At 36.1% G+C, this 17,489-nt stretch overlaps 1 protein-coding gene across 1 annotated transcript in view; it reads right to left on the reverse strand.

Moving 5' to 3' along the window:
• The window catches only part of SPON1 (spondin 1), a gene marked incomplete at both ends in the record, with an annotated part of 198,452 nt that overhangs the window by 122,323 nt on the left and 58,640 nt on the right, over positions 1-17,489 (reverse strand). Inside the window, 3 exons of the mRNA XM_082317144.1 lie at positions 5,658-5,806; positions 10,868-10,990; positions 11,650-11,723. Of these exons, the coding sequence (XP_082173270.1) occupies positions 5,658-5,806; positions 10,868-10,990; positions 11,650-11,723 (346 nt within the window). The remainder of the gene's footprint in view (positions 1-5,657; positions 5,807-10,867; positions 10,991-11,649; positions 11,724-17,489) is intronic.

Genomic DNA, 17,489 nt, shown 5'->3' on the forward strand with positions numbered 1-17,489 from the left:
ATTTGTCTTCTAGAATGGAAATGTTGGACTGGAGGCCACTTTAACTGGGGGGGAAATTCCGTATTTCTGAGTAAGCTGGAGACTGGCTCGCAGACAGAGCACAGGCCAGGTATTCAACGGAGGGAGGGAGAAGTGCTTTTGATGCGCCATTTGCATGGCATAGCTATATGCAGTATGCACAAGTCAACATGAGATTATTTCATACGAAAACAATGTCCTAACAAGAGTCTGTTCCGTGCTGACAATTTCCAAAAGCATTTTTTAATTTTAAGTAGGTGAAGAAAATGTCCTGCAATGCAACATACACCCCAGTATCTTGAGACAGAGTTTTGGAAACAATAGCACACACCTGTCATCTTCTCTATGGCGTGACAGCACCAGTTACGTTAAATTGCAAAGGCTGTTTCTTGTAAGGGAAACGCCCACCCATCTCAGAACAAAACTACAGTGGTTTAACAGTTTCTAGATCATGAGTGCAAAAATTCTCTGTCTGATTTTCACAGACCTTTGACAGCAGAAAGGACCTTAATTTCTCTATGACAATAAGGAACCTGGCCTAGCTCTGCACGTAGCTAATACAAGTGGATTAGATGTACCACAAATCCAAATGAGCAATGGTAACCAGAATGTTTCACTAAGATTTACAACTCTACTGACAGAGTGAGTTTCCAGTAATTTTACAGCATTTTCCTGTTCTTGTTACTAAACCTGGCAAAAAGCAACTTGACAAAACTTGAAAAAGCACTGTTAACCAAGCCACTAATTTGCTCAAGTTTTGACCCAAGGCTAAATACAATTTCAAAATTATATTTTGCCTGGTGTTCTAGACCAGGGAGATTACTACAATCATAAAAAGGACATTTTGCACAAAACGTGTTCAATATCTGCCAGCTCTCACAATCCTCCAAATAGAAGAGCCACACATGGAGTAACTGTGGCATAAGGACTGTCATCTAATGATTAAGAGCTTATCCATGCACAGTGATATTTTCAGAGTACTCAAATAAGCACAAATTTTCCTATTCATTTTTATTGGCTGACTGCATGAACTATTAAAAGTATGTTGAATCTTTCATGTTTTGGCCCTGGAAATAATACACCATTTAGTATTTGCTCATCAGAGCTTGATTTTGTAAAAGAGCAATTAGCTTCCATGGCTTTTAGACTAATTGAAGGTGCTTTGTACTATTCAGAATTAGTAAAAATGATAGGTATTTTCCAGTATTTACGGAGATTATTTACACCAACAAATTTTTCTGACTAAAATGGAAGTGAAGCTTTTACTAAAAAGAAGACATTACTTTTTTTTTTTTTTTTTACCTTCATAGCAGAAACAGAATGTTTATTTTCTTTTCTTTTTGGCATCTCAAAGTGAATATTCCACATGTTTAGTTATTTTTAAAGCCAAAACATGATTGCTTAACAGTTGCACAATCAAAACTTTTGCAATGTAATTCCAATTAGAGACTACAGTAACTATTGAAACCAAATACTAGCTTACTGATGGGAACATTCAGTGACTATGTTGTTTATATAAGCCTACAGAAATAAAACTCAGTGAAAAAATTTAAATTTGGGGTTTTCCACACTTTCTTCAGAAGAATAAGGACTTCTAGAAACACAATTTATTTACTGTCATGTCAGAAAAAAAGTTGATTTTCTCTTTCTGACTTTCCTTTTAAAGTGAAGTGACCTCTAAGTATCTGCCTTATAAGTCACTAGTAAGATATAAAAGAAAATTAAATATTCTTTTTAAAGGTTTTTTTTTTTTTGTATTTCAACAGTTGTCAGGAAAAAAGGCACATTTTAAACATGCGTCTTTTCAAAATTAATGCTATACTTTGACCTACATTAGTATCATGTACTTTAATTTTGACCCTCTTTTTTTTTTTTAATGCAGATATATTTTAAAAAATCCAAACCAGAACTATTTTGTAAAAATAAATGTTTTGATAGAGTCATAAGAATTACATATTTTAGTCTGTAGAAAGTTTTGGATATTTCACATCTCATCTTCAATTAAGAAATTGTCTCCACATAAATCATTATGTGTCAAAAAATTTACATGCATCTTACTGGAGAGCAGAACTTGCTCTTCTCAAAGGTCTGGAGGCATAGTCAGCTCTAATCTGAGGCCACCAAAGACAAAGGAAAAAGTCATTCCACTTACTGACTTTTCAGAGAGCATTAAACCAAACCTGTAAGAATGTCATCTATGTATCCATAGGGAATAAGCAGAGAGTACAAACTGCATTTTCTGGAGACAGCGGCAAGGTACAGAATATTACTTACCCTGGATTTAAAAAAAAAAAAAAAATCCGTGGCAAAATGACTTAGTATTTATCCTAAAATAATTAGGCAAAACCAAATGAGTTCTTTTAAGGTGTGAGACATTTAAATCAAAGAGGAATGACTATGACTCTATTTTAATCTTGCTTCATCTGCCTAGGATATGACATTTCGCATTATACTTTATTCTTTTTGATTCATGTTTTAACCATCTTGTTTGTTTGTTTGTTTGAACAGAGCAATCACAACATGGATGCAGAATTGCCCTTTCAAATTCTGTATTTGTTTCTGTCCAGGTAGTTTATCAAATAACAGGTTCTGGACAAATCAGACTTTCTGAAAACAAAGTGAAAGAGTGAATATATTTTAGAGATACATGAGGTCAGTGAGCATTCTTTTGCTCATGTAATTCCTTTTCCATCCTTTGTTTGTTCATTTATAACCCCTGAAGTATAACGCATGAATTATCCTATTGTACACATCAACCACTTGACAGATTGTTTTAGTAAAACTTTTATGTGCTGTGGCTTTCCTTCCAGGCTGCCAGGGAAAGTTTAAGAAAAAGGCTGATTAGTTCCTTTAAGTTCTCCCACATAAACAAACTACAAAGCAAGTTTACAGTACCCAGGACCATCCATGCAAAAATATCACACAGGCTCTTTACAGTAACAACACAAATCAGAGCATTCGAAGGTGCTCAGTCAAGAAGAAAAGCTGATGATGATTCAGCAGTCTGTCAAATGGGGAGTAGAAATGTTCACGCTTGAGAATCTTTAGTTAATGACACATAATTGTTAGGACATTTCCTAACAAAGCTCTGTTTAAAGAAAACCTTTTTTTCTTTGTTTCATACATGGATGGTAAATTTTTAATAATAATTCATAAAAATCATTAGATAGATTTTTTTTTTTCCTTAACAAAACCTTAGATAATGTCAATGACACAGATGCCAGCTACATAAATATGTGTCTATGTATTTGCCTAAGAAACTTCATGCAAAACACAGTAGACCCACAGCAGATTTCCAAACCCAAGTCTGGCCTTGTAGGAAGTGCATTACCTGCTGTGGGTACACTGCAGGCAACGGCTATGGCCCCAGCCCCGCACTGCTGCATGGAGGTCTGGGTCCAGGCAACAGAATTAAGCACAAAATTTGCATTTTTTGTGTTTTCAAAAACCTCAAAAGAAACTTGGTAGGGTGATTTTAACAAATTGCATCCTCCCACCACCCCATAACAGAAGGCTGGGAAGATGACAGATAGGGGAAATAAAGGCAGAATAAGAAATGGAAAAGGGGGAAATGGATCCTGAGGTAGATTGGGAAGTGTGGGGAACGAAACAATGCTACCAAATTTCAAGGCAAGCAGGGATATTGCAAGGGAGAAAGTGCAATAAAAAAGAAAAGCCTGAATGAAATGTCAGCAAATTAGCTCCTAGCATTACTAGCTCTGTTGTCTTGGTTGTAGAACTTTACCTCAGTATGTCTCAAAAATATTAGCCCAGCTTAAACACATGGTAAAAAGAAACAAAAAGTCAAATAAACTCAATAAAAATGTTATGGCGTTTGTTGATACGCTGCATTGTTCTAGGTAATATCCCATTATAACACCAGTTCATTGCTTGGATTAGACTGAACCAGGAGAATCAGGGGAATTACTGCAAGTTTGACGCAGACAGGCCTGATGTTGAAATGAACTGCGACATTCATTAATTTCATGTGCGATTTCAGCAGCCCCTGAAATCGTAGCCAGTTAGCTGTTTTATGTACTCTAAAAGTCACAATCACCTCTGATTTGAATTCAGCATATAAATACATCTCCTTTTTGCAAATACATGGCACATAATGACAAAGAACCCAAACTTGGAAAGCAGAGTGAGTCATGATTTTCAGTCTTTTCCATATTCCCTTCAAATTCACTGCCTCTTCCACCAATGCTCAGTACGACCCTTCACAACTGCACCTCTACTTGCGTTTCATCCCATACTCTCCCCATGCGCCTGCTCTTCTGGACTAGACCTAATCTTTGTATAGTTACAATTCAGATGTGCCAAACCCTTATTTATAAAGTATTTATGAAGACTGTGCAAATAAATTCTCTCTTTTTAGTACAAAGATACTAATTAAACTGATTTTCTTTATTTCATCTGGACCTACTATGAGAAAATCTTGATTTCCCAAGTAAGCAGCAAAAATGATAACTTACACGTTGTATATGGAATATTCTCCTACAATTTTAATCCATCTGGGTTCCTATAGTATTGCTAGGATAAAATCCAGCCACTTCTCAGTAAAGATGCAAAGGCAAGTTATGTAGGATCAAGGCGTATTTTCTATTCCCAGGTACGCCCAAGATTTATTATAGGATAAAGAGAATAACATACCCATCATCACATCTCCCCCCAGTATTCAACATGGTTTTCCCTTTCATATTGCTTACATATGCCTTTAATATATTAAATTATAAGCTGTTCTTATTTTATTTTTCTTGGGTTTAGGAGTTTCTTGTCAAACACACTAGCTGTTCTTGTACTGTGATTATATACACTTAAGCATCACAAAACAGTAAATGAAATTTAGAATGTAAAGCCTTTCGCCATAGAAGTTTTCTTGTGGGCAAGACAGCGAGTCCTTAAATTTCATGGAAGTAGACGCCCTAATAGTAATCATCACCGTGTCCTGGTATATTTTATTTGGTTGCTTGTTATTTGATGTAACAAAATTAAAATCATTTATAAACTATTAGAAAGATTGATTTCTGTTCAGCTGAATCAATCCCCTGTAAGATGATACACTGTAAAGGCACTTTTGCCCTTAAACCACAACCCTGATTCATCAAATTTTATTGGTGCAGTTGTGTAAAGCTTTCCTGCTCAGCAACAAAAATCACCTCACTCTCCGGTAAGAGCATTTCTAACTTGAATGAATCTGCAGATAATTGCAAATAAGGTGCTTACCAGGAAGAAGAAGAAAAAAAAACACACAAACAACAAAGTACAGTATACTATAAACTAAAAATCACCACTTCAAAAAGGAATAAGGCATACTGCTTGCTGTCTTCATGGTATTCCTTTAACAAACTCTGTCTTCGTGATTAAGCCCAGAAAGATGAATTTTACTTTTCTACCTCTGATTTACGCCTTGTATGACACACAGATTTTCTAAGTTCAGAATACTTCAACTTACTTGTCCTTTCACAGACAAAAACTTTTGCCAGAGTAAGAATGAGTCTAGAAAGACAGGCAGATCTCCTAATCTGCTTAACTGAAAATCAGCCAGCAAAATGACATTCACATACATCGTCAATGACAAATCATTCACAGGCCAAAGCAGGATGCATTTTTTAAAGTATGCACTAAATTACACCTACTTGCTGTCGAATTTCTTCTTCCATCTTTACTGGGGACCCCAACTCTGCGACTTGTTTGACACCTTCACTAGCATATCCTCCATACTCCCAAAGGATGTAGTTCTTCGAGTGAGAGCTACCAATGATTGCAGACCAGTGGTTGGTGCGTCCTTTGGGGGGGGGCGGGGAGGGGAGAAAAAAAAAAAGAGCCATCAAGACAGCCTCAAAGCATAATTCCTATTTTCTTATTAAACTGAAAGGTTTGAAGTGCCCAGGCTTTACCACTACCAAGCTTTTGCATGCGTTCCACACTGTCAGTTCTCACTACATCAATACACCGTATCTTTAGAGTAATAAGAACAAGCCAATGAACTACAGAAATATAGCATAAAGTGTCAGTAACTATTGGATGTAATAACACAGGCAGAAATGTTAAGATTGTATTCCAGCTAATCAAGCAGCCCCCCCAAACAGATAAGCTTAGTGTACTTTTTTTCTTCACCAAAGACTTTACTTCTTCAGGAAGTTTAAGAATCCTTTAATTTTATGTTTCCATTGAAAATATTTTTGAGGATGAAACCTGCAAGGGAAGACTTCAGTGGTCACTCAAAGATTTAACAGCAAGTAGTTTCCTTAATGAGGGATACTGGTTTCTAACAGTCCACTAGATTTGTTTTTGAGTGGTGACAGTAGATTACCAGCAAAAGGTAGAAGTAAGTGTGATTAGACTATCGTTAAATGTTATAGATTTTCATTTATAGCTTTGTGCCCAAGCATTACCAGGCACAGAGCTATAAAGGGCTTACAGCCAGAAACCTCCCCCAGCAGCTTCCAGTGAAACAGTGGTGACACATTTGCTTTCTATGGGCAAATGGTGTCCAGCACTTTTTTCAGGAAACTTTTGAAATACTGCTAAAGAACTGCTCTTATTAGCACTGACATAGCTGTTTTTTCTGCTTCTGCATACTTAAATTATACATGTACCATGTCTCCATCCCCCACCCTCACCCCAACCATTATTAGGGGTTCTCTTCAATTTAGAAAGGGAATAAAGAAGTGAATTTTGGTGCTTCTATATTCACTGAGCTTGCTTGCTCAAATTTCTCATAGTGTAAGAGTTGTAGAGCTAGGCAAAAGGATTTCTGTTCTTGTTTCTTGTCTTGTTTTGTTGAACAGAAAAAGAAAAAAATGTAAAAGTTTCAAGAGAAAATGTTAGAGAAGTCTGATGGAATTTAAAAGAGAATCGAGCAGAAATAAGGAGTCACAGAAGTCCCACAGTACTGAAAATAAAAATGATTTCACTTAAGTGCCAAATACCACTCTGCAAAGATATGGGCTTAAAGGAAAAGGATGAGAAAATGAACTGCTCACATAAGCAGACAGTCTGGTAACAGTGCAAAGACTGTAGGAGATGAGGGAGACAGAATGATGGAATGAGACAATATTTAACATTTTTCTTTGCAATACAAAAGGTAGAAAGTAGCAGTAAAAACAGCTGAAAACTAGAATAAATGAATGAAATATAAATAATGAAGTAAATAAAAGGAATGCAAATTACGATGTGAAAGGTGGGACAACAAAATTGAAAAAGACAGTGTAGAGAATTGAATAGATAAAGTCAGATGCAGAAACCTAACCACAGGAGAACAGAAAATAGATTAGAAATAAAAAAATGAACTCCGGGGGGGCGGAATCTAAAAAAGTGTAGCAAGCAGAATAGATAGATGAGGGAAATGGCCTAGCAACACAGCAAACAGAGCCTCCATAGTTTCCCTAGTGCTAAACTTGGACCAAAATACACCTACTGAGCTCTGAATTATAATAGGCTTGATGTTTTTGGAGTCCATTAAAGCTAATCAGCAACTGAGCCCCAAATGGAGAAAATAAAACAACTAAACCTCCTCCCTGCCCAGGTAATAGCTGAAGATACTGCAGTGTCAGAAGATGGTTTCTTGATCTAAGATCTAGTAATTGTTCCTTGAATATACACTGGCACCTTGTCAAACCACAGAGAGATACTGTCATTCAGCCCCAGTGATAGGACCACCAGTTTTGCCCACTCTTTCTTCCTAGCACACAGGTCTAACTATCGCACAAGTCACAGACAGCAGCTTTCCCTGAAACGCAGTAAGTGACACACACTGAAACTTACTGAAAGAGAAGGTTCCCCGTAGTCCCTACAAAATAAAAACGTGTCACTACAGAGAGGAACCAGGGTGCCTTTAAATCCTTAGTAAAATGGATAACGAATTGTTCCTTGTGCTCCAAAGCTCCCTGTCCTAAACAGATCAAGAACATCTGATGTCTTTGTAACCAGAGCCCAGCTTCTTCCACTTAACACCTCTCCCTAAAGATACTGGGTCTGCGGAGAAAGCAGCTGGCCCATCTACTTGCTCAAATGAGCTGTTCGAAGTATACTACATCTACTCTAAACCTTTTACAAAATCCGTACAACATTTGCAAATGTTTCACTCCTCACCTTGAACCTCCCATTTTTGATAAGAACAAAGAGACAACTCAATATCGTTTCTTAAACTTTTCTTCTAAACATCAACGAAACTTCTCTACATAAAATAATCTGATCAGTACAAGGCCAGAGCTATTTTGCATCACCAGTCCAATGTCACTATCCTATTCCTAAAACAGCAAACAGAACACCGACAGCTTTCCAATTGTGTTATTTTACTTCCTTTCTCTATGAGTAGCTTCTCAACTTACACACTTATATGTGTATTTTTGCATAAAGATCAAGATGCCATCACAACATGAGAATGTATCCTCTGACATATTTCATAGATGTGCCATATCAAATCATGATGGAGAGCATATATGTATTTCTGTTATCACATACAGGTGATACTCATAGAGAATAAATGCTTTTAAGCCACAGGGCATATATAAATACAAATCTTTCTGACTGGTAAAATGTGATAGGAAATTTAATAGTTCCCTTTCAGGCAGATTTAATAACAAATGAAATACTCAGGTTCCACTAGTCCTATTATCAGGACTTGTGATAACTTGCAAAAATTACCTGAAAAGCATGGTCACTTTTTTTAAGCCTTAGTTTGCAAATCAGTTTAATTTTTTTTTTTTTCTCAGCTGGTCTGAGATCCATGAAAGCAAAATTGTTTTAAGAATTAGTTTTTTAACCCGTTCTACAGCTGTGGTACACCTCTCTCTATTCCCTCTACGGTTGGCACACTCAGAAGACTGTGTTGCAGTTGTTTCATTCTAAGCAATGCTTTATAGAGTAGGTGCATCTGATAACTCCTAAACAGACAGTACACTTTTAAATTTAATGGAGGTATTTTAATTGCACTGGTATAAGAAGTGTAAAATTATTTCTAATCCACAGAATCTGTGAAAACCTCAAAATAATTTCCCAGAATTAGAAGTTTTGCAGTATACCTTCCAGAAACATTTTTTTGTGCGAACAAAAGAAAATACTTTATTTGGCAAAAGCAGTTCTTTGGAGAAAAGCTAAGCAACAGAGTACATATTATTTAGGGATTTTTAAAGCAAGTCAGAAGATAAGTTAAAGAAAAGACACAAAATATAAGTTTTATGATCTGCTTTCTATTTCAGCCATACTGATGCTATATAATTAGAGCAGAACTTTTTACGTGATGGTTTGGCAAATAATTAGTGATTTCCCACAGTCCATCATGAATAGCATTTTATTTTAATGTAATTACTGCACAAGTTCAACATTTTACAGAATAATGTCAATGACTAGTTTTCATTTTTAATATCACTACATCTGGATGAGATTTTTTCTCAACTTTCAGAAACTTCAATGTAAAATCTTATCAGCTGTTATTACTGGGCTTAATCCTGCTAGCATTATATAGTTATTTTTTCACTTTTCCAGTTTTTTAAGTAAAACATTAATGTAATTCACCATTTTGTAACTGGGGAGAGATAGCAGTCTACAGACTCCACTATTGCGGCAAACTATTGCAACTTGCTTACTTTCAGTTACGCACCCATACTCCTAATGTGTTCACTAACTTGGATTTAAAAGAAAAAGCCATTTATCCCCAATATTATATCATTAAGTCACACTAATTTCATAGTTTTCAATCATTTTCTCATGCCTTATTTCTAACCACCAGCTGAATCCATACAAATAATGCATATAAAGTGTCACACTCAGCAGATATATAATCATCCAATAGCCTAAAAGAGCATTCCTGCCATTATTGGGTTTGGCTTATTTTATCTCCCATGTATTATGCGGATAAATAATATCTGAATAGTGCTACATTAAACTTAAAATATATGAGAGACTCAACATAAGCAACAGTGCTTAGGCTGTTAAAACTATGAGCTGATTGACACACAAACCATATTTTAGTTTTATGATGATATTCTGACACTGTGACAATAACAATTAAAAAAAAAATCCACATATAAAGTCTATGTAATAAACATCAGCCACAGACAATATAACAAAGTTTAAAGACCAGTAAATGTGACTCATGTTCTCAAATAATTTCCTAGCCTTTATGGCCACAGACTGTGGAGTCGGCAATGAAAGAACAAATGCATAATACACATTTTTGTAACTTTAGCTTTATACAATTACTTGGGTTATTGCAACAAGAATACTCACCCTGTAGTTCAGAAACTTTAAAAGCCCAGACAGGCAAAGCTCAGAATGTGTATTTTATGTATCTATTCAACCAACAAAGACGAAGACAGAATATTCTAAGGACTATATATCTAATTAATGTTCTTGGGCAGCAAGATTCAGGGGTCACCAAAACTAAGTGGAATCTTTCAAATGACTTTGAAGGAAAACACACTGGCTAGACTGGCATGGTTGTAAAATCAAAATGTTAGTGTGCTGCCTATCATTTGTGGCCTTTTTCTTAAAATCTTATTTCCTAGCTGTACATTATAAGCCAGTGTAAGCTTTCACCAAAAAAAAAAAAAAAAAAAAAAAATTAACCTTTCTCACCAAAATGAAAATGTGAAAAATCTTGAAAATGTTATCTCATACACACCTCAGTTCAAAATATCAGGCAAATCAATAGAATTTATTTGTAATGCACAGCACTCGCAGAAACATCCATGGATTTTCAATATTGAACGTTAGCAGTATTCCATATATGTCATAATTTACACTGCTGAGCTGTAAATAAGTAATGTTGTGTAATACAACAAGCTCCAATCCTCTTCACGGTCCCTATATGGTATAACAATAGTAAAGGAATGATACTCACGTGGAAAGTCTTTGGGGTGTGTTTTTTCTGACCAGTTTCCATAAAAAGTTAGCCTATATTTGGCAGTTCCACAGGCACAACAATCTAAAATTGGTTTGTCAGTCACACCTTCTGAGGCTGAGTCTGAAAAAGCACCAAAGTACCCCTTGATAACGGTTACAACTCAAAATCAACAGATGACAGCAAAGTTGCCATAATAAATACTCCAGTAAATAAATCTGAGTTAAACATATGTTTTTGTTTACTTTTAAGTTGGGGTACACTAGACTAAACTAGAACCCTGAAATACCCGGATCATATTTATAAGTGGATGTAATGATTTAAATCTACATTTTTAAATAAGAAGGCACTACTATTTCAGTTGTCCAGATTCAAAACAAGTTTGTTTCTGGTTCTTATCTGATACAGATGAAACCTCAGCTGATCTCAAAACAAAATAGGCTTGAAATTTCTGGACAGCCAAAGCATATAAATTCTCCAGTGGGATGCAATAACCAACTCCAATGCTTAGGTTTAGGAAAGGATGAAATAGCCCAGGATTCAATAAACTAAGTGCCCGAAGACTAGGTAAAAAGGTGCGAGTACCACATCTAGGGGAAGACAAGGAAGATTGTATGAGGAAGAGTACATGTGATAATGAAGAACATAATTGAATAGGAGATCCCAAATTTGAACCTGGACAAAACTGTTCAAGGCCTCGAAATATTAGTTTGATATAATGAGTTAAGAGAAATTAAGTGAAACACGACAAGGAGGTCAGAAAATGCTTTACTTTGCCTTACCTTGTTCACAAATTTTTTTGGTGAGAGAACCCTCATCTTGAAAATAAATTATGCGCTTCTGCACAATACTGGCTCTATAATGGAAAAAAAAAGTTTTAAATATATTTAATCCTTAAAGGAAGACGAAAATGCATTATAAAGTAGCAAAAGGACAGATCTGGACTGCTAAGACCTAGGCATATTTCCCTCTTTTGACAATACACATACACAATACAGGACTACGGATAGGATACTTTTATTTCAACTTGTATTTGAATTTTATTACATTTTACAGAAACACAGAATGTTATTACCTTTAGAGAAGTAATCATAGTCACATGGGGAGGATCTGTACTCTTGAAATGCATGATGGTCAACTGAATATTCAGTATTTCAATCAAATCTCATATTAAAATACTGACATTATATTCAATTTCAGAAAAATAGCACAGCTAAAGCAAGCAGCTGTTTGTAGGAAATTACATGGCATTCTGAAGACATAAATACTTCTGACATATGACAGCAATTTGGTGCAAATATCGTGTAAAACATTAAGTTGGAAAAAGAGCTATCATAAGCTAAAGTCTTTAAAAGCAATTCAAAGGTTCCAAAAGACAAGCCACCTTAAAATTAATTAAATCTAGAATATTTTATTATGACTTACAGTTCAAACAAAATGTAAGTTTATAAGCCTCAGTTTAGTGGGGGACAGGGAGATTGAATCTTAAAATGATACAGGGAAAACCAGCAATTTTATTTTTTACAGCTGGAATTGTACAGCTGAAATTTAGCTGATTTTTAGCCTCCCATATGAGAGACCACAAATTGAATTTTACATCAAAGATCTTCAAGTCAGCAAAGCATCAAGCCCAAGTTCTTCTTGCAGATTGGTATAGCCACCATATGGTAAATGTCAAAACCAATAGTCAACTGGAAAATACGGTCAAATGGCTCAGGTGACCCCTTCCAGTCCTAAAGAAACTTAACTAGCTTCTCCAACCACTTTTTAATTATAAAAAATTTTATTCACGTGTAAACTTTATCTTCTTTCTATAAGAAAACAGAATTTGGTTAAATTAAAAGAAATTCTTTGAACAGAGAGTTTTCTGAGGAGAACACGCTTTGGGAGCTGGCATTCTTCTTTGTTTACCAGTAAGGGAGCACATTCTTCCAGCAACATTTTGTACCATCATTTGTATTTAAAACTCTAAATACCAAGGGCCAGATTCTTGTCTTACCTCAACTTTACAAATAATTATCTTGATCTCACTGGAGTTATTCCTCACTCATATCAGTTGAAGTGAGAAGAAAAATAAGACTATATATGCTTAGAATTGTTGTTGTGGTGATGTAAACCTTTCTTTGACAATGTCCCACCCCATAAAATTATCAAAAATAAAATGCAATTTTACTGTGCTTTCTTTGCCAAGATACAAGGTCAGAGTAGGATAGGGAGGAATCCTTTATTTCACATTATAAAGCAGCTAGGAGAATAACTGGGTTTTGTAAACCTCTTAAAGCTAGATCAAACTGGAAAGGGTGCAGAAACTACAGCTTGCTCTCATCCTTACTAGGGCTGGCATCTTCTAAAGAAGATGTGGTAAAGGACAACACAGGCAACCAACCAAGGCTGTAAAAAAACAGCGTGAAATAGAAGAGCAAGACTGACCTTTACTAAAAGCAAGGGCATGATCTGCCAGTATTTGGTGAAGGGGAACTCCTAGGCCTCATCTTTGTAAGGCAGCGTTTACACTAGCGATAAATATGAGCCTGTAGCAAACAATAGAAAGTGAATGAAACCTAGAGTTAGTTAAATCTGTCTTTTATTAATATGAGAACTATCATGGGACAATTTAAATGGTGCCAGAAGAGACTGACCAAGTGTGTGAGAAGCAGAACGAAAGCTTTCTGAGAAATCATTTTCAGTGTTTCTAACAAACAAAACCACCAAAACAACTCCTAGCAAGAATATGAGCCCAATGGCCAGCCTGTGACAGTGGCATGCTACCTTAGTTTTTCCAGCCTTTGCATTCAAAACCAAAGACAACTTTAAAGACTTTTTGGATGCTACACTTCAATTGGGAACCAATACTTCCACACAGACTCAATGAAACACATACAGTTTTTGATACACAATCAATCATGTTTTTTCAAACACTGTACCATGAAACCGGAACACAGTCATGTAGGATGATCAGTAAAATGTGAAGTAACAGCAACCTGAGCTGAAATGTACATGCATCATCACAACTCGTGTATTGTCAAGATGCTTTAATTTCTTATACGCTGGCCAGTTACCAGCAGCCATCTTCCAGGACTGATACTAGGGCCCCTAGCATCTTCACTGATGTCCTGGATGAGGGCGTAGAATGCAACCTCAACAAGTTTGCAGATAATACTAAATAGGGGGAGCAGTTGACATGCTGGAGGGTAAGGCTACTATTTAGACAGGCAGATCCCAACAGACATAAGAAATGGGTTGGCATGAACCCCATGAAAAGCCAAGGCAAAGTCTTACATATAGGATGGAATAATCCAGTTACAACAGTACAGTACAGGGCATCTGCTAGCCAGAAAAGATCTGCAGAAAAGGCCTTGGCAGTCCTGGCGGACAAGCTGACCATGAGCCAGCAGCATGCCACTGCAGCCAGACACCAGCCTCCTGGGTGGTTTCAGCAAAAGCACAGCAACCCAGTCAAGGAATGTGATTTCTTCCCCTCCATTTGGTACTTGTGAGACCACATCTGGAGTATTACATTCAGTTTTGGGCTGCCCAGTTAGAAAAAGACATTGCATTACTAGAGAAAGTCCAGTGAAAGGCCATCAAGATGATTAGAGGAATGGAGTCTGAGGAGAGACTGAGAGAACTGGGTTCACTCAGTCTAAGGAAGAAAATGCAAAGGAAGGATCTTACTGCTTGTTGTCTTCAACTACCTATCAGAAAGATACAGAAGAGGTAGAGCCCAGATGCTTCTCAGAAATACATAGTGGTAGGATGCAAGGCAACAGGCAAGTGGGGACACAAGAAATGCCATACAGGTACAAGGAAAATCTTTCTCACCATGAGGATGGTCTAAGTGATCAAACACTAGAACAGGCTGCCTAGACAGCTTGTGCAATCTCCACCCCTGGAGATATTCAAAACTTTATCAGAGACATCCCTGAGCAACCTACTCAACCTACCTGATGTAACAACACCTACTTCAAGCAGGCAGGTAGACTAAATGACTTCCAGAGGTCACTTCCAACCTAAATTATTCCATGATCCTGTGCTTTAAATACCATTTTAAAGAACAAGTTTTCCAAAGCCTACTCAAAAAAAAACCCAACCCCAATCAAAAAACCCAAACACTTAGAAAATCCAAACAAACAAGAAATCAGCTGCTTGATAAAGGAGCTCCCAAATCTACAGTTAACAAAGATATTATAAGTACTTAATTTCAGAAGCAGTTATTTTAGAAATAAAATGTAGAAAGATTGTTTGAAGCCTGAAGTGTACTTATATTATTCTTTTTGCTGCAGTTAGCTTGTCACTGTGAAATGTCAAGGGAACAGTTCCTTTTCTAACAAGAAAAGCTTCACAGCTTTCTGAGTCATTGTCTCTTCAGCTGTGTTTGAAATTATATATGGAGCCAATAATCTAAACGGGAGTTCTGTTACTGATTCCAGGTGGAACAGGATTGGTATATTAGATGGCTGCATAAACACCGAAAGCAGGCACAGAACTTCACAAATACTCAGACAGAAACAACATTAAATTAATTGTAAAATATTCATTGTTTTAATAATCAGCTTCTAGATTGAAGACAGACCAAAGTATCTGATCAGTGCATTTACTTAGCTTTTAACATTACCGTTTGTTCCCCCCCCCCCTTTTTTTTTTTTTGACATGATTTATTCCTCTATAAAAGTTCTGATTTGGACTAAAGATTTTTTCGGTTTTAAGGCTTACAAAACCAGCTTAAAAATGTAATGGCTAACTTTTACAGAGAGCTAAGAAAGCTTTTAAGACTTTACACAAGTTACACATCTGCTTAGTCTATATAAATCCTTCCTGCCACTTCCAACATCCAGTGCTGTCTGAACTTTACGGGAAGGGGAGATCCGATTGCTTTCCCCTATGTATTAACACATTTAAGTGGATCTTTAATTGACTTATTTCTCTCTTTGACTGTCAGCATACCATGGAATAAAAAAGAAAAAGGAAACAAATATGACTCCTCAAATCTCTTTGTTTCCCATTATCTTCAAAGTGATGCTTATGGATTTGTGTTAAAATTTTTCCATCACCAAACTAAGGAGCAAAACCTTATGTTACAGGCATATATACACCTAGCAGCACCTGTTTTTATTAAAGAAAAAAAACTCCTAAAAATGTTACTTATTATTTGTGTTTTGTAGTTCTCTCAGCAAAATCAAGGAATATCTGGCAGCTTCTGTACTATTTGTTTTGGCAATACTACTTGAGAACATTGTAGGTCAGATACAAGCAGGTCGGAGTCTCTGTCCTGTCTCAGTTTGGTCAGACCACATCTGAGCATGAGGGGAGTGAGACCTGACCTGAAAGATTTCCCTGGAATATCTTCCAGCACAGTTCCACAGTGATTGTACCATCCTGCTGTGAAAAGCTCTACCAGAGTCACGAAAATTGCATTTGGGATATTAACAAACAGGAAACGTCATAAGCCATAAAAATTCAGAGCAGCCTTGGGAATGCTCCAAGTCATATCAGAAACAGAAGTGGGATTTTTTTTTTTTCTTTCTTCCATAGAAACAGCTTTAGATCATCCTCCTTACTCTTTTTGTCAAATCCTAGCATCAACAGAAATACTCTTAATTTAAAATCCCTCTGTGGGTGTAATGATGTGACAAAAGAAGTAAGGAAGAGGATCTATAAGAATTGTTTCTATGACATTTTTTAAGCTTACATTAAAATCATTAAGTACAATATTAGAGTTATATTTTAATAAAACAGGTTTTGCCAGAGCTGGTGAGGATAGCCCAAGTTTCACCTGTATATTGTGAAACACAATCTACTGGATTGCAGATAAGAAACTACTTCTGCTCTATATTACTTATGAGTTAACTTTGTCTTGCTCTTCCATCCATCAAAATTATTTTCTTTAATTATTCTATGCTTTTCTGATTTAATTACATTATTATGAGTTGTTTCCCACCCCAGAAAATTACCAAGAACAATTATACTTAACAGGGTGTTAAGTTTGTTTGCTTTTTTGGTTTTGTTGTCTTTTGGAGAGAAAGAATTTCTAAATGTACCATTAACCTTAGCACTAGAAAGTGAGGTGAAAACTACGTATTTACATCTACTGTAATTTCGTTGGTGCTAGTGGATTTCATAGTTCTAATGCATTATTTAGGACGTTCTCATTTTATTTCCTCCCATGTTGTCTTAGAAAAAAAACAGCTCTATGTTTCTGTCAAGAGCTTACAAGGGTCAGGAAATGTGCAAACTTCCAGAAGTTGACCAACAACATTTACTTCTCTTTCTAATATTTAGGAGACTCTTATTAAAAATAAATTAAAATTCCTTTGAAAGCATATACAACCCTTCAGCCATTAGATGCCAAGCAATTTTTTCACTGGTAGGGTATTTGACAACTACATTCTTCAAAATAATTTCCAACTAGGAAACTGTGCTCAGTCTCACCAAAGAACAAGCTCCATCTACACAGCATCTAATTTTGTTATCAGCCATCACTGACAAGGATCAGTACTATTAAAAACTTGCATGAAATTATTTCTTTCTTGATGCCTAACTTAGGAGCTAACACAGCTGGTGTGGTTTTTTTATTGTTTTGTTGGTTTTGTTCGTTTGTTTGTTTGTTAAGTATGTTGTTAAC

This window comes from Platalea leucorodia (assembly GCF_965183815.1).
Source record: "Platalea leucorodia genome assembly, chromosome: 7".
Lineage (NCBI taxonomy): Eukaryota > Metazoa > Chordata > Aves > Pelecaniformes > Threskiornithidae > Platalea > Platalea leucorodia.